Source organism: Telmatherina bonti (genome assembly GCF_933228915.1).
Source record: "Telmatherina bonti genome assembly, chromosome: 7".
NCBI classification, from domain to species: Eukaryota; Metazoa; Chordata; class Actinopteri; order Atheriniformes; family Telmatherinidae; genus Telmatherina; species Telmatherina bonti.
The window spans coordinates 33847026-33869413 of NC_136625.1; the positions used below are offsets into that span (position 1 = coordinate 33847026).

At 41.8% G+C, this 22388-nt stretch overlaps 1 protein-coding gene across 1 annotated transcript in view; it reads right to left on the bottom strand.

Moving 5' to 3' along the window:
• Window positions 1-22388, bottom strand: part of tbl1xr1b (TBL1X/Y related 1b) — a 41380-nt gene that overhangs the window by 15221 nt on the left and 3771 nt on the right. The window contains exons 2-7 of the mRNA XM_079243179.1: window positions 20608-20661; window positions 15424-15527; window positions 15139-15284; window positions 14773-15016; window positions 9385-9517; window positions 1884-2025 (exon numbers count right to left, since the gene is read on the bottom strand). Coding sequence (XP_079099305.1) covers window positions 1884-2025; window positions 9385-9517; window positions 14773-15016; window positions 15139-15284; window positions 15424-15481 — 723 coding nt within the window. The 5' untranslated portion in view covers window positions 15482-15527; window positions 20608-20661. The remainder of the gene's footprint in view (window positions 1-1883; window positions 2026-9384; window positions 9518-14772; window positions 15017-15138; window positions 15285-15423; window positions 15528-20607; window positions 20662-22388) is intronic.

The following is a 22388-nucleotide window of genomic DNA, read 5'->3' on the forward strand; positions in this document are numbered from 1 at the left end:
TAATGCTGCGTTTGTCCGCCTGAGCTCTCTGTCTATTAATGCATGTGTAATCTCAACCCTTTCCAGTCCAGTTAATGAGGCAATAATCAGATGTAAAATGACTCCACATGAACGGATCAATAGTTATAAGAGTATAAAAACAAAAGAAGCAAATAGAAATTTAATTTAATTAAAAAAAAGACAGATCAACCATGGAGAAGCTTTTTCCTTTTAAACGTGTTTCTCTCAGGCCTTGGCCAACATGTCAACATAAACACAAACAAAACATTTTACATCTATTCTCCACTCGTTTCCCTCTCACGTCTTCAGTCACTTGAAACAGTTTGTGTCTGGAAAAAGACGGAAGGCCGCATCACGAAGCTCACACCTCCAGGAGATGGGCTGGGGAAATATGGGCCCTGTTCGCCTTGTGTTGAGGCCAACAGGGCCTGTATCTGTGAGCAGATCCTTGTTGATCTGCATCAGCTTGTTTTCATTCACACACACATGTAAATGAAGCCCTCACAGAAGCTGCAGAACTTCCACAAACTAGCTTTTCATTCAGATTTTGCACTCTGCTCTCATGTGGACGTTACAGACGGCGACACCTCCTTTCGCGTAACTTTACAGGGTTTTATTATCATTACCAGGTAAGGTTCAGAATGGTCCATGTCCGTGTTTTCATGCATTTAACCTCCAATCAGTCGGACGGACTGATTTACAGCATTTCACAATGAAACTGGAATCATCAGTAAAACATGGTGGAATTTGCTCATGTTGATGTGATCTATCAGGAAGTAGTGAAGTAGTATGCTCGTGTTGAGCTGCTACTTCACATTTATAATAAAAACAGCGACAAAACTGGTTCTTATTATGTAGTTTTTACAAGTTACGACTGAAAAGACGAGAAGCAGGGAGCCGACTTTGTTTATTTCAGGTATACGTCATACGTCACCCGCCGCTCTATTAAGTAAGGACGTGTTTCATGTAAACCTTCATGTTTAATTATCATTTTCATGTAAACTCGTAGGAGAATACGTTAATTCCGAATTATTAATTGTGAGTTAAAATACATCATGTAACCGTAGCCGATGTTTTCTTATCATTACCAGGTACAGGTTCAGAATGGTCCATGTCCGTGTTTTCATGTATTTAATCCTGAATCAGTAAGACGGCTCCATTTACAGCATTTGACAATGAAACTGGAATCAACAGTAAAACACAGAATATGGTGGAATTTGCTCATGTTGATGCGATCTATCATCTCCACCAGTTTATCATGACGCTTGAACCAAATGAACGAGTAAAACTAGAGAACTGAATGAACTTTGACCCTTGCAGGCCCCCGTCTGCATGACACCACCTGAACTGACGGAGACCGAGTCTCCTCCAGACATCGAGCAGAAGAGGCTGAAGGAGATCAAGCCGCTGCCAAGCAGCTCATTTCCACCCGTTACTATGGTTTCCATCCTCTTATAATCCTACATTCATTTACACTGATACACTCTTAGATTCATTGATGACTAAAACCTACTTTTAGCATTCGAAATAAGATCAACAGTGAAATATGTCTTAAAAACATAGAAATCTTGTTTAAGTTCTTTTTCTTTTTTATTTCACAGTAAAACAAACAATATGTTTACAAGCTAAAAGTATTTTTACGCCGTTCTTCTAACATGTTTTAAAAGACAAAACAAAACACTATTAATTTAGTATTTTATCTTTTAATCCTGCTGACTGTGTTCAGCTTAGTGTTTAAATAAAGTTTAAATATAAGCTCCATTCCCCATCCCACATGGACGTAAACCTTCAGCGCTGAGCGCTGACTTTACATTACTAAGCTGAATTCACAATCATGCTGTTTAATTACACACACACACACACACACACACACACACACTCACGTTCCAGTCCAGCGAGGTGACGTCTTTGTTGCTGGGTACGTCCTGCCCCCCTTCTCGTATGCAGTGCCTCAGAACCAGCTGCGTGGACCCGCCTGTGCTGTTCTCACTCAGGTTCCAGATCCGCGCCGTCGAGTCCCCGGACCTGCCCGAGTGGACACATGCCAGCGTTAGTCGCCACGGTAACGGATGGAGCGTTTTAAGATCTTTTACTGAAGAGGTTATGAAACTGACCATCAGAGTTCCCGAGTTGGGTTTTGGGCTTAAAGGCATTTTTATGAACCGTGAACCCAAATCATCAAATCCAAAACCTTTTTAAATCCCTACCAAACCTTTTCACATGATCTGTTGAAACAAAAGGAGAGGGACATTTTACAAGCACAAAGTCGGGTTTATCCGGCCCCGTATGCAGACCCCGAGCCACGTTCACTTCAACAGGTGTGCCCATGCTTTCAACAGTCCGGCCGGTACATACTCACCTCTGACAGGCTGCTTTTACAGGTGAATAAAGAGAAAGTTGCATTCCAGTCATTAAATGATTTGCCCCTCATCTTTTCACCCTTTAACTGAAGGAACGAACCGTCTGTCAGCATCTTGCCTCCATCACAGACCAGTCAGAGCTCAGTTTACAGAACCAGGAGTAAATCCTGATGGAGGAGCTACAAGCTAAAGGCTAAAAGCTAACAGCATAGCAAACGTCTCACAGGCGAAGAAGCATCAGAGCTAAACAAACTATTCCTGCTTGTCTACAGAAAACATGTTCTGCTTCTGGAGCGGGGCGACACACTTTCCCCCGTTTCCGCTCTGAGGAACACACCACTACTGACAGAAATGACTCAAAACACGTTTCACATCATTCTGATCTTCTTTTCTGGGAGTTTGCAGAAAATTTAAAAGACACCGCAGAACTTTTGCCATTTTCCCGCCACATGCCGCCCATCGACGGCTAATCCAGCCTCCATCTAGCCTCCTATCTGACCTGTTAGCTCTCTCCAGCCAGCAGAAGACCATCGTACGGTGACTCGTTTTGTCCCTTTCTCTTTTAACCTTGCATTTCTTTGCTAAATCAGCAGCATTGCGTGTTCAAAACAGGCAGTTCCTTATTATACCGCAAAACGTCACGCCGCGTCCCTGACAGTTGTATCGTGTCGGTTTCTCAGCCTCAGGACGCTGCTGGACAGCAGCAGCTCTAGAAATTCACATGATAGATGTGAAACAAGTCAGGGACGCGGAGTTATGAGGTCAGAAAGTTACATAACGTTTTTACTAACATGAAATTTTAACACTCTTTGACAAGATTCCAGCCTGGTTAAAGCAAACAAACACACAACTTTGCCACAAGTGTGTATAACAACCAGCTACAAACAGAAGTATAAGAAGTTAGAAATTGGGATTAAACTTCACGTTAAGCGTCATGTGTATTCATATGTCTATGCGTGTTTATGTATATATGTAAGAATGTATAAGAGTTATGTAAAAGGATGTGTGTGCATGTGGGTATGTATGCAAGTATGTGTATATATAGAAGTGTATGTAGGGATGTGTGGGTATATGTATGTGTGTGTGTGTGTGTGTGTATTGATATATCTATATATCTATATATCAATACACACACACACACAGTGATAGGGAAACAGGATGATTGTTAAGGGTAATCATTATGGCTGCAGCTAACGATTATTTTCAAAGTCGACTAATCTGTAAATGATTTTTTCGATTAGTCACGATTATTTCTGTCACACCCACCATCTGTGCTTCCAGTTGATGCAACTCTTTTTACAGGTTCCAGTATGTTTTACCCCACTCTCTTCATCTGCATCATATGAACGTCCCCCTGATTCCCAGTCAGTCACAACATAATGTCCTTTAGTAAGTTAAAAGATCGACTGCTGAACCAGTTCAATATGAAATTTAAGCTTAACAGCTTACTACTAATTTATTTAGAAACATTCAAACTTAGTTATAGTGTCATATCCAAGCTGTACAGAATTTACCTCAAAAGGAAAAATAAATAAAATATTTTAACATCTTAATTTTTGTAGAATTGCTGTGGAATGATTATTTACATCTTGAAAAAGCCTGTTTTGTATGTAAACAAGGACCAGAATCCTTTAAAACATTCATGAATCCAAACGGTGATCTGGATCACCACCATAATCAAATCACTTCTTCCTTTTCACATTTCCAACAACTCCTGAAAATTTCATAAAAATCTATCTATAACTTTTTGAGCTATCTTGAACACAAGCAGATAAACGGCGGTAACAATATAACCTCTTTAACAGAGGTGACAACAACACATCGCCACTCGCTAACGCTAACTTTACCATCCGAAAAGCTGGAAACCATTACCCTGGGGTGCTTTCCTTTCAGATGCTCGTGCATGACCGTCGTGCTGCCATGGTTACGCCAACTCTGCGTGGCAGACGACACATTTCACCTGTTTGACACTCTGTTTAGCGTGAAATATCCCCAAACTTTGGAAATAGGTTGCGCCAGCGTCAGTGTCTTCTTCGTTGTTTAAAAGGACGCTGCACAAAATGACAATACTGCCCCCAGCAATTCCAGTGGTGCTTTGGGTCGTTTGTTTGGCGTTTAGAGTTCTTATACTGTCTGAAAAGCCGTGGTTGGTAAGTGGCGTTAAAATTTCGCAAAATTTCGTGTCGATGAATTTTCATTGACGACGAATCGTTTCAGCCTTAGTCATCATTAATCATTGAAGGGGTAGGAACAGATTAGTCATACTTCTTTCTACTCCTTTTTGGACTTGTCGACTTAGTACATAGGTATTGTTAAATGTCTATGAAGGTACGCATGTAAGTATGTATATGTAGACATAAGTACCGTACATATGTAGACATATGTTTGTATAATTTATTTATGTTTCCACCTGTCTGAAATAAATCTACTCACTTTCAAAAGTCTTAATTTAAAACACTGCATTTAGTAAACTGCAAGCAGAGTGGAAGCACCTGATTCAGGTTTCACACCAGCAGCATCCTCTGGTTTCCACTCCTTCCAGACGTAACTCCTGACAACAAACATCATGTGTCGGCCGCACTCAGCTGTCAAGTCGCCTTTTCAAACCTCATCATGAACCAACTTTCCATAAATAACTGAAACATGCAACAGGCAGAAGCTTTAGAAGCGATTAAAGACGGTTTTACTGAGTGGAGTCCAAAAATACTTTTGAAGCTCAGACGTCAAATGATGCGTTGATGTTAATGTGACAACACAGACAATAAGATTCATTTTAAGCCGTAATCTTAAACGGCGTAGATTCTGCTTGTGGGGCTGCGACTCTGTGATGGAGAAGATCTCGCAATCTTCGCCTCCCTGTACATTTCCCCAAACGAAGCGGACTTTCTGAGCGAACGGATTCGGATTCGGATCAGAAAGGCTGATGTGAACATGTCCTCAGACTCCTGATTGGATATTACCATCAATTTAAGCTCTCTGATTGGTGGAAAGTTTGGCAGGAAGTGACTTCTTTATAATTTTCACATCAACATGGAAGTGATGATGATCTTTTTTTTAGGGCTGGGCGATATGACCTTTTAGTAACATCCCGATATTTTTATGCCATGTCACGATATACGATATATATCTTGATATTTACCTTAGTCTTGAATGAATGCTTTGGTGCATACAATCACATCAGTAAGATGATTTTGTGTCTCCATTAAAACATAATTGTTCATACTGCATTAAGATATCCTGATTTTAAACATTCATGCCAAAAGGATGAAATTGTAACGAAGCAAACTGATCAAAACTGTATTTATTGAACAGTTAAAGCAGTGGCAGAAACATGTCATTTTAAAACAAAATAAAGTGACTTTGCATGATGTAATAAATGCAACGTATGAAAATAGGTGCTCTAGGGGGGACTTTTCAAATGATGAACTATTATCAGGCTTTGCTTTATGGATATGTTTTTGAGTTGTCGTATTTTTTTTGTTTTAATCGCAGAGTTTAGCGTAGAAATCAGTTTTATAATCCAGGCAGAATGTCCTCGTATTGTCTCCAATAAACGGCTTCAGCCAGTTTTTAATTCAGGATTTGATTCCCACTGCTTTCTGTATTTTCTACAGACATGACGAGCTAGATAAATATGCTTGTGTCACACACAGTGGATGAGGTGAGTAAGTGACAGAGGCTGTGAATGTAATCAAATATAATTAATTATTTTTGCGTGACGTGAAAAACTTAGCAATTTACGTCCCACTCTGTAATCCAGAGCGGGATCAGTGGCGGATTTGGCTGTTCATTGTGACTGTAGGTGGAGTCGTGCAGGTGTCCTCTCTGCTCCTCTGACTGGCTGCACCTGCAGCCGGAGTGACTGAGTGCTTTAGGACGGGAAGAGACTCTCGTTCGTAACAATAACTTTACAATATGCGCTTTAAAGTCAGTCGCCAAAACACCAAGAAAGTCTCCAATAACTCCAGTAAAAGACGCTAGATTTGTCGCTAGTCACTTTTCACAAAAAAGTCGCCAGATTTAGCGAGAAAGTCGCCAAGTGGGCAACAGTGGCTACACGCTGCCTCTCATGACGTAGCACGTAGCTCACGTTATGTACGTAACGAGGTGTGCTTGCTTTAACTGTCTGTGCAAAGCGGTGCAGAGTCGAGGAGGAGGGAGGAAACCCCGCCCACAGCTAAAAACAACTGCGTGACAACAGGATACTCGAATATGACGAATATAGACATTTTCTATATTGCACAGGGGACTAGCCACGATATCTCGAGTATATTCGATATATCGCCCAGCCCTATCTTTTTTTATGATAAACGGTGATAAATGATGATGTTATCATTGGATTTACCGTACAGAGTCTGAATAAACACTTTCTTTACTGTTTGGATTGTGATAAAAAAAATACCTTTTATAGATCATCTAAAGGGTTAGATGTCTGTCACAAGTTACACACCTGAGAAACAGCTGACAATATAAGTGGCCAGATGCTGGTGATCTAGCAGAGCTTCAAGGTTTAAAATTGTTTTAAACCTCCGAAAGAGCTGAATCAGGTACGAACACATACTTTCATGTAAAAAAAAAAAATTAATCACGGTTTCAACAAAATAAGGGCAGAAAAATGTAGTCTGGTTCTTAATAAGTGTTAAAAGGAGGTAAATATGGACTTTTCTGTTTCCTCCACCTGTGTGTTAAACATGGAGACAAAACTATGGCTGTTTTGGGTTTATTATGTTGTTTTATGCAAGTATTCTGCAGAAATACACTGCAACGCAGTATGAACACCAGACGAGGCAGAGGACCCTTAATGTAGGGCCCTATACTTTCTGCAATCATGGAATCACGGATGGAATCGCGGAATTGGCCAATTAAAACGGTATATATTTTTTAACGCGGAACATCATGGAAGTTTACTTAATTTAACAGCAAAACTGTTCTTGTGTGGAGAAGGAACGTTTGTCCGGAGAAAACTGCATGGAGGCAAAGAAATCTGGTGGCACAACAAGCCGCTTCCACTGAAGGAGCCCCCCCCCTTCAAAACAGAGTAAAAGCATGGCGAGGCGGCTGCACGCTGCTCTGGCTTCGTCAGTGAAAAAACTGCAAACTCAACAATAATCCCTCGGTACAAAGCCGAGCAGTTCCCGGACAACTTTTATGGTTCAGGTGAACCGATGTTTCTGTCAACGCTCCGTTGACTTGAAAAGTGAAAATATACGTATTGACCATAGACTGTATATAAAGAGATGGGCGGAGCCTCTGTGACGGCACCCATAGGTTTCTGAAGAGCTGAATTGAAGCTCGGTGGGCGATTCCTACCATCGCCATCTTGGCAGCGTCATGCGCGTTGTCTCGCCCGGAAAATACATATATAGGCAAAGAGGTGGAGCTGAGAGGGGGGCTGTGAGCGCCATGGTGAATGATTGACATCGAGCGAACTCTGAGCTTTCTGTAGCTAAAAGCTAACTGAGCTAACCCAGAGAAAACAGGAGCTAACCAGCTAACGGAAGTGAGCGGGCTGAAGCTAAGTCACGTTGTTAACTGGCTAAAAACCGCGGTTGTTCTACGTTCTTCTGACTTGAAGTGGGAGATCGGGTACCTGTCAATCAAAAGGACACGCCCCTAAATTTGCCGAACTTCGAGATTAAATTACTTTTAAACGGGCAAGTTAGAAAAAAATTCACTCCCCCCACAGTTGTCATGAAGGTAAACCTGACCTATTAAACCAAAAATGGATTTTTGAACCAGGCTGTAAACATGTTTATTTCTGCTGTGAAGTTGGTCTTTTTAACATGGGAGTCTATGGGGATTCACTCCGTTCTGCAGCCCCTAGTGGATGAAGGGGGAACTGCAGTTTTATGCACCTCCGCATAGGCTTCACTTTTAACAGCCGGAGGTTGCCGCTTGGTAGTGACATCGTGTCCAAAAGCCACGTAAAGAACAAGGAAAAGTACAATAATAACAATATAAGATAACTGAAGATAGGTTTTCTAAAAAATGATGATTAATAGAATATGCATCAGAATTAAAAAACAAAAAAAAAAAAAAAAAAAAACTCATCCCACGTGGGAAACTGGCTGACATACAATAAGAATAAAAGGCATTCCTTTCTGAACATGTATATCAAAGCAATAATGTAAATCAAATTGTAATAGAAATAAAATGTTGCCCATTTCCTTTCCCTATTTTTTCTTCTTTTTTTTTTTGACTGATACTTTTTAAAATTACATGTTTGAAATAAAGTATATTGAAATTATTATCAAATAAAAATCTGAACAGCCATACAATTGATATTATTAGTATTAATAAAACGAGCCGCAAGTCAAGAGTCAGTGAGACGCGCTGTTGAATACAGTTCAATCAAACTCGCTGTTTTTCTTTCATTACTTTGTTTTACTTTTGTTTTAGCACGCGACCAACAAGCGGTGCGCCTTGTGTCTGACCTGAGGACAAAAATAGACTCTGTGATGGAGGCTACGCCTCATAATGTAGTGCACCTTGTGGCTCGTAAAATACAGTAAATAAATACCTTTAAGAAAGAAAATACTTGATTTCATTAAATTTATTAATGAAATCATTCAGTTTTAACATTAAAATAAATTCACAATAGAAAAATATTTTCTGATTTTTCTAATTGTATAATAACTATAGTTTAAAATAAAAAAATAAAGTTCTAGTTTTCTAAATTAACAGGATAATTCATAGTTTTATGGGATTATAAAGATAAATAAAATCCAAAACAAACTCATTGTTTTCATGAAATCTGAATTTTCCTTGGAGACCACAAACATACTGCGCTCAGTTCAGTTGAAGCTGGAAAATAAAACAATGATTTTGCTTTTAAGTCAAAGTCCTGTTTTAGCTTTAAAAGTTTATTTTAACCACAGCTAGCGAGGAGAACTGGCTCATGTCTGACATCCTAAAGCTCATTTACACGACTAATAAACACAAAATGACAGTATTAAAGTCACTAAATCATTTCTAAAATGTCAACGAGGAGTAACAGATGTGAGCAAAGGGAGAAAATACCGACCCAGAGGCCAGAAGGTCGTTCACCGGGTTCCAGGCACAGATGAAAACTTCGGATTCGTGGCCCCTCAGGACCATGGCTTTACTCTGCGGGATCTCCACATCTCTGTCCACCTCCATCATCTCAGAGTGGTGATCTACAGGAAAGGAGGAAGACTCGGGTCAAACATCCACTAAACTGACTCGGCCTCAACTCTCAGGTCGGACTGCACAATGCTGGAAAAACTCACATTTATTTCTCACCCTGCAATTTGTCGCCATGAGAACAAATACAGGAAACCTCAACAGATGACTTGAACGGTGTTTTAACCTTCAACACACTGCCGGCACATTCATGCACCGAAATCCAGTAACACCTGCAGGGCCACATTTAGAAGACAATGATGTGTCTGAAGGGGAAAAGTTTGAGCTATTCTTCAACGAAGAGATCGTCGCTCTGTCCGTCCACGAGACTAATCTGTATGCGGACCAAGTAAAGGATGCAAAGGGGGATGGAGCAGGACGATCGAGTCGTGTTGGTAGAACGCAGCCCTGATCGTCACCAGTAAAAAGTTCCAAAGGAAAACTGTAAATAAATGTTTGCTGAATTTTCAAGAAATATGTGCAAAAGACTGAAAAATGGACTATGAAGATATTTTTTCATTCTTTATTACAACAATAAACAAGAAAGATATTTGCTTTTGAAACAGGTAGGCGTGATTTTTTTGTTTGTGAAAAAGATTTATAAGGAACAGTTTTATGAGGAAAAAACATATTTTATGCAGTGTGATGAAGGTTAAATGATGCAACAGTCCTGATGTCATGTTGACAGCTAACCTGCACTGATCTCACCTCGTCTGTGAATGTTACTGGTGTGGTTTCTGTCTGTATTACAGTTATTCTGCTCATCTCTTATCAACTGTGCTTTTTTTTTTTTTTTTTAACATTATTATCATTATTATTATTATTATTATTATTATAATATTATTATTATTATTATTATTATTATTATTCTGAATTAACAAGACCCATCCATCCATTTTCTAACGGCCCAGTCCGGTTCAGGGTTGCAGGGAAGCTGGAGCTTTACCAGCAACCAGAATAACCTGAACCACATGTCTTTGGATGGTGGGAGGAAACCGGAGAACCCAGAACTAACCCACTGTTCCACTGGTAATACAGGTCAGCCTCAGGTCTATCTCCAGTAAACCCTCGTGCATCACCTCTGTCTCCATGGTTACACTGTTCATTTATGTTGTTATGTTTGGATCTTTGATGCCGTTGTGGCATTATTAGTGTAAAGAGAGCTAAATAAACCCTAAAAATGTGACTTCTTCAGGACACGGCTGTATGCTAACCATTTCCTGAAGCTTTTAATTTGACGTTACTCTTTGCTGTGTAAAGGCTTTTATTTTGGCACAGTTCCTGTTAACTTTATCATCTTGTAAGCAAAAAAATTGACTGTAAAAACTGAGGGAACTTTGCATCGTCTTACGGTGTGTTCAGACCAAACGCATTTTGAGCGTGAAGAGCCGCAGGGTTCCATGTAAAGTCTATGGGGAGGCGCGGCAAGGGAGCGTCGAGCTTTCTCGCGTCGTGTTTTGGGTGTCGGCATTCCACACGGAATGCACCGAAAATTTAAGAAGTTTATTTAGCTCGATGCTCGTTCCGCGCAGAACGTGCGTCAAAAGCCAGAGGTGGACAAAGCTGAACTTTGGCCGCTTGACGCGGGCCGTCAACCAATCAGAGCGATCAGCTCGCAGCTCCTGGAGGATTCCTGTGGTGAACCCAGACACGGGGCTGAGATGCCATTACTCCGTGCAATTATTTAAGATAACCATTCCTTGATAAAAAGCTGAATGTTACTGGCATGGCAACGTAGCAGGATACGTTGCCTAGCAACACTTTGTTTGGGGGCGGCGGCGGCGGCTCTCTGCTGAGCGCGGCTCTTGTTGCATTAACACTGACTATTACTGCCCTCCGACAACGTCCTCTAGCTTTATTTATTTATTAAATAAAACCATGTCATCTCTCTACTGAATCCGCCATCATTCAAACTGACCGGAAGAAAAGCGCCGCCTCCCTCCTCTCTTTTCCGCCGCATTTGCCGCTCTCTCCAGATACAAGTGGCAGACCCGGCAGGAGTGTTGGGAGCGTTTTGGGCATCGGACACAAAAGTGGCAGTTTAGTGACCAGCGTTCAGCGTTTTGAGCGCCGAAAACGCTCAAAACGCGTTTGGTCTGAACACACCATAAGTCACAGGTGTCAGACTCCGGTTTCCTGCAGGTTTTTGTTGTCTCCCTGCTCCAACACACCTGACACAAATTAATACACGGGTTGACAAGAAGCTGCAGGATCCATTTGACTTGAATCAGGTGTGTTGGTGGAGGGAAACAACAAAAACCAGCCGGACACCGGCCCTCCAGGACTGGAGTTTGGTCTAAGTAATGGCTGTTGTACTGCAAGGCTTCAGATCTCTATAATTAAGCGCCTAGCTGGAATTGGGAACAAGGTGCCGTTTGGTTCTAAACATTTATGATTTTCTAACAGGTGTTAAAAGTGCGTGACTCTTGTTAGAGCTTGCCGAGATCAGAACTTCACTCTGTAAGAAATTAAAGTTAAGTTTTTATTGTTTGTAAAGGACTTCCTATCGTTCTGTGTCAACATGTTATGCTGATGAATGGATGTTTGTGTGTTCAATGGTTGAAACAACAAGGCTTCACTTGTGAAGAAAAGAGCTCATGTTATGTTTCTGTCCTGTCGATCTTACGGTGTTTTCTGAAGGCTAACGGTGCATTCACACCGGAAACGTTCAAAACGATGAACGCTCTCGCCGCTGGTCACTAAACTGTCACTTTTGTGTCCAACGCCCAAGATGCTCCTGTTTCGTTTGCCGCTTGTTGGGAGCGAGCGGGAAACGCAGCGGAAAAGAGAGGAGGATGGCGGTGCTTTCCTTCCGGGTCAGGGTCAGATGGCGGCGCAGTAGAGAGAGCGGCGTGTCTTTATTAAAATAAAGCTAGAGAACGTGGTCGTAAGGCAGTGATGGTCTGGGTTCACCAGATAAATCGTAGACGATCCGAGTTTGGTGCATTTCACCATTTACTCCAGGAGCTGCCTGATTGGTTGCGTCAAGCAGCAAAAGTTCGGATTTTCCATCTCTGGCGTTTGTGGCGCGTTCCTTATAAAACTTTAATTTTTTAATTTTCAGCGCGTGACACCGCTGCAGCAAACGCTGAAAAAGCTTGATGCCTCCTCGACGCGCCTCCGCATAGACTTTACATGTAAACCTGAAGCTCTTGATGCTCAAAACGTGTCTGGTGTGAACACACTGTAACGAAGATCACAAAATGGATCAACTTAAATAAAATAACCCTGGAAACATCAGTGAGCTTCACCACAGTCTGACTGGGACGCTACAGTTAGCTTTACTCCATGCAACAGGGTGTTTTATGGCTCACAGCTGAGAGCTGATGCGTCTCGGCTTCATCAAAACATCATGAAATATCATGAAGGATGGATAGAGACCACTGGGAGCTCTTTCACATTCCCCTCACTGCACAACTCTCAAGCTAATCAGAAGACATGCTGAGAAGCAGGTGCAGGTCTTAAGGAAACTGTTATTGTGATGCATAAATATGTGGAAAATTCATTTACTTCCTGCGTTGGAAAGCAGCTCCATGAACTCACTGGTTACCAAAAACGTCATCCAAACGTTTTCTGCCAAAAATACCAAAATATGCCCAAAATGTAAGCTCCAAGTGCTCACCCAGCTCGTTGTGAACGCACCCCGACACACCCACCCAGCCAATCTGTCATATTCTGTTGGTCCTGAAAGATGAGCCAGAACACTCCAAACGCTGGCAGTATGGTTCTCTCTGCTGTCACACAGGAAATTTACATACAAATACCTATAAGGCGCACATAAAAGTCTTAGATTTTCTTCAAAATGTGCGGCGCGCCCTATAGTGCAGTGCGCCCTGTGTGCGTGTGTGTTGTTGTTCTAATCGGACGTAGTACAGAACACCATGAGAACGTTAAAGAGGGAAGTGTGGGCGTTGATTGTATATAAAAGAACAGGTATGTGTGTTCTGCAGAACATCTTTGTTTTAACAACCCTGAAAGTGGCAAAAAGACGCGCTTATGAAGCAGTTTAAACTGAAGACCATCAGCTACCCGGAGGAACATGGAAATCCAGACAGAATTTAAGATTAATGAATCGATTGTTCGCAAGTGGAGGAAACTGGAAAACGAGCTCCGACAGGCCAAGAAGACGCAGCTGAGTTTCCGCAGACATTAGGCGAGGTGGCCCGAGTTGGAGGAAAGACTGGAGCAGTGGATCATCGAGCAAAGAACGAGTGGGAGAAGCGTTTCAACCGTCACTGTTCGACTAAAAGCAGTTACGCTAGCAGAAGAATTGAAAATTGAACATTTCCAAGGGGGTCCATCTTGGTACTTTCATTTCATGAAACGGTGCCATTTTTCCATCCGGATAAGGACTACGGTAGCGCAGCGACTTCCAGCAGATTATAATGAAAAGCTGGACATCTTCCGCTCCTACTGCAGCAAACACATCGCCGACAAACACATCCAGCCCACGTCACTAACACGGACGAGGTGCCGTTCCCCTTCGACATCCCGGTGGGTCACACAGTGGAGAAGGGGACCAGCATGGCAGCGATACCGTGCTGGTCATTTGCGTGGATTGTATATAAAACCCACAACCTATAATCAGGTGCGCCTCATGTATGTGTTAAATATAGTAATGGCACACATCAGTGAGACTGCGACTTTTAGTACGGTGCGCCTTATGGTCGTGAAAATACTAAGGGTGGGAAAATCGAATCGAAAAATCGGAAATCGGGATTTTTTTCTTCACAATTTTAAAATCGAATTTTTTTAACAAACAAAAAAAAGAAAAAAATTTTTTTTTTTTAAATAAATGAAATTAATGCACCATAAAATTTGTTATTTTTATCGTTATTAACTTTTTACTCGTCTTCTTGGCATTATAGCAGCAAAATGATCTGGCTACTGGGTTGTTTTTTCCTCATTGAAATAAAGAAAAATAACACGCAAAAAAAAAAGTTTTATACATTTGTTTTGTATTTATTCTACAAAAATCAGCAATATTGGAGATTTGTGAGAATTGCAATTTAAATCAAATCTGCACCCAAAAAAATCAGAATCACACGTATAAGCGGGAACGTTTCAACTTAAGTTTGGATTATTTATCATCTTCAGCACCAATAAGAAGTTTTAAAAGAATATGAGACGAACGGGTACGTGTGTCCAGACTTTCATCCAAAACAACATCCTGTTTTTGTTTTGTTTTTTTATAACTCAGGAACGAGACGAAACGTCCGTTTGTCAGGAAGCTGATTAAGAGATGGTTTATAAGTGTGAGCTGGCTTACTGGCTAAGGCGTGGGATCCGTTTTCCTCCCCATTGGCAGCCCCCTCTCCATTCTTGGTGCCTCCCTGTGGTCCCGTGCTGCTGCCGCTGCCGCTGCCTCCCGCTGCCGCCTGCTGTTGCTGCTGCTGCTGCTGCTGGGCCAGCTTGTCTCTGTAGGCCTGCTGCCTGGTCTGGACCACATCTGGCATCACGGCATCGATCAGGGACAGCGACTCGATGGGTCGCCCGTCAAACAGAGTCCCATCCTGCACAGGAAGAGAAGTAATCACATCCACACTTCAATAAAAAGAACAAAATTCAGGCGGCGCCGCTTCCTGCCGGTCCAACAGAAGTAATTAATACACGACGTGTGAAGATGGACCCTGACCTCGTTGATGCTGACTTCGGCCTCCACGTACTGCAGACCCTTCTGGATGATGGAGATGAGGGCAGCAGGGGGCACCAGGGCTCCATTGATATTGGACTGGCTGATGTGGCTTTCTATGCCAAAGGTGAACGCTGAGTGGGAGAAGCCTGGAGGGGAAACGGATCAATTAGAAAAGCCCGACGGAGTACGTTTGTTTGCAGCTGCTTCAGCTGCTCTTCGATAATCACTTTTAAATTATCCAAACTCCTGAAAGCTGCATGCAGAGCTACTTTCTGGCCGACGTACCCGACTCTTGCAGGTATCTGTAAACCAGGAAATTGACCTCATCGCTGCTTATGCTCATTTTCAGTCCTGGTGATTAAACCATTGGGTCAGCGCAGGATAGGAGCCTGTAAAGGCAAAGCAGAGGGAAACTTTAAAGCAACATAAGTGTCTGAGAAACGCTGGTGTAAAGACGAGCAGTCACACACTGAAAGGACAAAGAACGTATATCAATATAAAATCCACAAACATCTGAATCATTACATGTGATGAAATCTAGAGGTGCAAACTTTAGACTCCCATCTCCTCTCTGTTTAACCACAACGTGGGAGGACTGTCTGCTGCTGCTGGCAGGAAGGCGAAGCAGCTTTCAGGCCTCTTACCAGAACCTTCCACCGACTTTCTTACCTGTTAACTTACTGAATTAATGAACCGATGTAGAAACTGTGATAATGAAACTAAACAACACGTCATTTCCCAAAAAGTTCAGATGATGTGTAAAAGGAAATTATAAAATAAATTTAATGATTTGCAAACCTCATCCAGTAGAAGATAAACATCATATCGGATCGCATAGAGAGAATTTAATCGCTTTCATCTGGCAGCACATCTGTCAAACTTTAAACCAGGGGCAAAAAAAAAAAAAAGGCTGGAAAAGTAATTAGCACAAATAAAATACTCAGACTGGGGATGAAAGGAGCATTTCAGAGAGGCAGAGTCTCTCAGATGACCCGGTGTTCACCAATCTGAGACTAACTTCATTTAAAAAATGTGAAAGAACTTCAGGAAAATTGTCCAGATCTGCAGAGTTTATCATCAAAGAGGCAGAACTGCATTAAAACCAGTCATGATTCTCTACTGGAAACCAGTGCATGGACTCAGGAAGATTCCAGAAAGCACACAGTTCACCCTGAAATCCAGACACGCAGGTTAAAGCTCCATCATATGTGAAGAGGATCCAGAAACACGCCGTCTCCTCTGGACCAAAGCTCATTTAAAACGTTCTGAGTGGAAACCTGGATGAAGAAGTGGAATAGTTTGTGGACAGCATGGACGGCGTGTCCTGCAGACTAAAGAGGAGAGGGAGCATCCAGCTTGTTATCAGCCTGCATCTCTGATGGGATGGGGTTGCATTAGTGCCGATGGCGTGGGCAGCTTCCACATCTGGGAAGCTCCATCAATGCTGAAACATCTGCTCCCATCCAGACAACGTCTCTTTCAGGGAAGACCTTGCAGGTTCCACCATGCTGGACCACATCCTGCATCATCACAGCAGCATGGTGGAACAGGAGAACTGGTCTGCTGCAGTCCAGTTTTACCAGTACAAAACCTCTGGAGCATCATGATGGTCCAGGACTGTAGAGCAGCTGGAATCCTGCATCAGGACCAGAACGGGACAACATTCCTCTCCTAAAACTCCAGCAGCTGCTCTCCTCACTTCCCAGATGTTTCCACATGTTCGAAGAAGAGGAGATACTAACGATGCTAAACATCATCCTGGAACTACTTTGTACAGATGTGTTGCTGCTGTCAGACCAGAATCTGCTCATATTTTCCATGAAATGATTAAATGTCTCAGTTTCATCATCTGATATGTTGTTTATATTCTTCTATGAATCAAATACGCGTTGATGCGATTGATAAATCATTGTTTCCTGTTTTTATTCACACTTTTGTTCCAAATGTTTTGGAACTGAAGTTGTAAAAACACAAAGAAAAAAGTCTCTTATGTTATCTTGTTCTTATCTCTTATTCTTCTGTTATCAAAATGGTGCACATCATTGTCCCTCTGTCACAGACAAGTGGGTCTAAAAAACATCACATATTAAAACCTACATCTTAAAACACAGAAGCAAGCAAAGGCAAGCAGCATTTATCAAATGAAAACATCTGAATCCTGAGAACTTTCTGGTTGCTGGTGAAGCCTGCAGGCTGGGCACCAGTTTCCATTCATTAACCTACATCTGGAAATCATCTCTACAGTCCTTGTATCCATCGTCTATATTTGTCCATGCAGATCCACACTCTTGTTTAAATGGGAGGCATGGGAATAAACAGAGGTTTGGACACGGGACAAGACTTCCAGTGTTTGCACGTTTCCAGATAAACGCTAACACTCCTGCTGCAGGAGTCACAAAGACCTTTTAACTACTTTTACCAATCTAGAACTCGGCACATCCCAAACGACACAATCTTTTCCCCTAAAAATACCAAAGTGAAGTCACTCATCACCAATACTCCCCTCCTGCTGTTAAGATGAGCTGCATCTTTTATTACAGCTCGGTTGACATTCAGCGCATGCTGAACGGCTGCTGGTGTGTACGACCCTCGTCTGGCTCTCACGGGGTGCAGACGAAATGTCAACATCATGCCAGTGACGCAGGAGCGGCGAGCAGAGCTCAGTTACAAGAATAAGTCAAACACTTCATCTGGCTGACCAAATGTGGTTGATGAGCATCAACACTGAACACCTGCTCAGTCAGGTGAGTTCCCACGTTGTTGTTTACAGTAAGGCGATAAGACGATTAATATCCTTTGGACGATAGAAAATGTCTATTGTTTCATATGAGGTTCTATCGTTTACGCCATGATAAGCTGCTTTACTGTAGTATTTTACGCCAAGATGCGCTTTACGGCACGCTGCAATATATAAACAAACATGTAGGAAGCAGATGTGTTTCAAAGCAGGATAGTTCACTTAAAGATGACCACCCAACCCAAACTGATGAGCTTGTTCATAAAAGAGGGAAATTTCTGTCGCATGGATGCGGTTTGGATATAAAAAGACTGAAGTGGAACTGACAACAGACTAGCTCACAGTCCCAACAACGGACTCCGACACGACTAACTCATTTTACCACCTGCGCAGGAATCAGGATAAAGAACACAGAATAAAGAATAGAGTCAACGAGTAAAAGCAGTAAAAGCAGCAAAAGCAGCGTCAAGTGGAGGCGAAAGCTCACAATAAACTCCAGACACAAGCGCTGCAGCAGGTATTTACAATAGACTGTATATGAAAGATGGACAGAGCCTCCGGAAATTAGAGGTGAAGCCTATGCGGAATTGCATAAAACTGCGGTTCTCCCTTCATCCACTAGGGGCTGCAAAACAGAGCAGATCTCCATAGACTCCCATGTTAAAAAGACCAACTTCACAGCAGAAATAAACACGTTTACAGCCTGGTACAAAAATCCATTTTCAGTTTAATAGGTCAGGTTTACCTTCATGACAACTGTGGGGGGAGTAAATTTTTTTTCTAACTCGTCCGTTTAAAAGTAATTTAATCTCAAAGTTCGGCATATTTAGGGGCGTGTCCTTTTAATTGACAGGTACCCGATCTCCCGCTTCAAGTCAGAAGAACGTAGAACAACCGCGGTATTTAGCCGGTTTACAACGTGACTTAGCTTTAGCCCGCTTACCTTCGTTAGCTGGTTAGCTCCCATTATCTCCGGGTTAGCTCGGTTAGCTCTTAGCTACAGAAAGCTCAGAGTTCGCTCGATGTCAATCATCCACCATGACGCTCACAGCCCCCCTCTCAGCTCCACCTCTTTGCCCATATTTGTATTTTCCGGGTGAGACGACACGCATGCCTCTGCCAAGATGGTGATGATAGGAACCGCCCACCGAGCCTCAATTCAGCTCTTCAGAAACCTGTGGGTGACGTCACGGAGGCTCCGCCCATCTTTTATATACAGTCTATCTTATTTACCCGTGAAACGTCATACGACCAAAGTTCCCGCAGGTGGAAGGAGATCACTGCTGCCGTTGCCAAGCACATCTGACACATAGGTGATGACTGACACGACATTACACAGTTTTATATCGCTATGGGGATATAAAATGAGCGATATCGGTATATGAGATTTTGGTCATGTCGCCCAGCCGTAGGTTACAGGATGCGACTAGCAGGTTACTACAGGAAAATTAAGCCTGGAAATGAGCAATCTCCCCTTCAACTTTAGTTTCTGTTGTCAGAATTTAATGCTTCATCTCATAACTCCGAGTCGTATACACGGACAAAGTCAGGCTGACGGACAGCTAGCGGAGAGACGCCTAAAGATGCAGCATCGCCACCAGGTTCGTGCTGCATCTGCACGGTGAAAAAGCAGGTCTAACACAGAGTATGGCTGTATGTAAAGGATACTGGGGTGTCTTTTACTCCACCAGTGACACAAACACATGCATGATGAAAAAGTAGGGCTACTCGGGTTAAACTTTAATAACAAATGAATAAATACAAGACTTAAGACCTGAGTCGTAAGCTTTAATAAGCATAAAATAAAAATGTATTTAATGCGCTGAGAGTTAGCAGAAACAGCAAATAAAATAACAACTGTAACAACATAATAACTGTCAGTGGAAACCAGAAGACAGCATCCCAGTTCAACTGGGAACGAGTCAAGTCACGTCTGATGAGGAGCTATGCTAAAGTAGAGGCTAAAACCTGAACTGTTTTACAGGTGTGTTAAATATCTTAGGAAAACACATCTATCCATGGTAAGAGTCAGGCGGATCCAGAGAAAGACCCCAAATTTACCTCCGAACCACCACGAGCTTCCAGACAGACGTGAAGCCCAAGATAGTTTATGATCGGAAGAGTGAAAACTTCACTGCACAGCAACTAGCAGGACCTTCATGATGCATCTCAAACAATTCTTTACTTTTATTTCACCTTTATTTAACCTGGTAAAATCAGTTGAGAACAAATTATTTGACAACGATGACCTGGCAGGAGGCCCCGGCAAGTTAAACAAAAACAAAACCAGATCAAATGAGGTTAGAGAAGAACAAGTAAAAAGAAACAATGCAGGCAAACGAAGTGATTAAATTAAATTAAATTAAATGAACAAAGGCAGAGTCAGAGAAGACACGAGTTTGTTTTAGGGCAGAAACAAAATAGATTTCACCACATATCAGTAAAAGTAAGACATGATTTATGAGCTCCTACAGGTTTTTTTCTGCAGCGATGAGAGACGTCTGATTTCATGAAACCTTGTTAGTGTGGAGAAATGAGCAGAAGCTGGAAACCGGACAGACGTTCTCATGATGTCCTATAAATTGCTTTGGGTTTGAACGGCTTTGAAGAGTCATGTTGCCGAGTTTCTCCCCGTTATTTTGCTAAACGGTGGCATTGCTGCCCCCGTCTATTAACAGAGAAAAAAAAAAAACCCAAAAAACATTAAAAAGTATGAATGTGAAATACTCTACCCATGTGATCAGGATGTCTTCAAAGGTACATTGTGGCTCTGTCGTCTTCAGCCCCTGAGAAAGAAGAGAAAAAGCCAAATGAGAACACCCCCAATCCAAGCCGCAGACCAGAAAATGTATCAGCACCGAATAAATAATCCGGTTTACATGACCTCACTAATGTGATTCATTCATGCTCAATGTATGAAGCAGAACAACGCTGGATGCAACTACACACAATACTATTCACATTAATAATGAAAGAAAAGATTAAAAGAGAAAGAAAAGATCCATTAAACACACAAGGATAACATAAAAACACATTTAAACAATTATTTATGGCAGCTCTTTGCAACCTTCCCAATGCAAACACGGACGCCACAACAACAACTCATTCACACCCGCAGCTTTGCTTAAAACAGCCGTCTGGGGGTCAAAACTCTTCTGCAGCTGGTTTTTATTTCTAAGACTCTAGAAATGTGAAAAACCTTTGCTTTTACAGCAAACAACTGGACTTGTCCTGATGTTTTGTCCTCATAAAGTGTTAAGGCTACATGTGAGATGAGTTGAGACCCAGTCGTTCACCGCTCGCTGCAACCATGTGGAGAAGACATGAAGCATTTAGGAGAAACAGACGAGGACACAAACAGCTAAAATGAAACTCGATGCAGCGATGGAAGTGCGGTTCGTCTTCTAGACTTACACCGTTTTCCACTAGGGCTGTGACCATATGCTTTTGTCCCGATTCGATTTTAATTTTTTGGGTGCCGATTCGATTTAAATTGCGATTCTCACAATTCTTTGAAGTTGCCGATTTTTGTCGAATAAAAACAAAAAAAAATAAAAAACTTTTTTTTTTTTGCTCGTCATTTTTCTTTATTTTAATTGGGGGGAAAAAACCAACACAGTAGCCAGACCATCATTTTGCTGCTATAATGGTTTCTTTTTATTTATTTTTAAAAAAATGGATTTTTTTTATTTTTATTTTTTTTTAAAAATCGATTTTAAAATTGTTAAGCAAAAAAATCCCGATATTCGATTTTTCGATTCGACCCCCCCCAATGTAAAAGAACACGTTAACAATTTGGCTAAATTTGAATAGCTGCAATCAGGTGGTTATGAAATAATTGTCAAGACGATTCACACCTACAGATGAAAAATTGAATAATAAAAATCGATTTTTGACCAAATAAAATCAATTCAAAAATTGTAAAACAAAAAATTTTGATTTTTATGTGAAACTAGTTTTTTCCCCCACCCCTAGGCGTCATGTGCCCAGTTCATATTAAGTAAAAATGGCTTCTGTTCTTTGCAAACTAAACAGCTGCTCCACACTGTTTAGGATCTCCATCCTCCTCAAAGTCGTCTGGAGCAAAAAGATTTTACGTGAATTACGGCGAAGGTGCCAAACAACGTTCAATGGAAACACCTCCAAATGTGCAGGAAAAAAACATTTTTATTTAACACACAGCTTCTGCTTCTAGTTTGCTGTCAGGATGCTTGAGGGGGACGGACCAGCATGCACAGCTTTTATGTTCCTGCCACATTTTACAGCTGCGTTTCTGTCGTTTCATTATCATGAAAAATTGTCGTTTTTGTACCATTAAAACTGTTTAATGCCGGAATTTTATCTTCCTGCGTGGGTTCTGTCACAGATAAAGAAAACCGCTTCAGTGTTAGAAAATCCCTGCGTGTTCATACCGTTAAATGTGAGATTTAGTGTTTCTGGGAACCTCGGGTCTCCAGTTGCAGTGAATCCTCTCTCGGCTTCTACGGCTTCATGTGAGGGAGCTTCCTACATG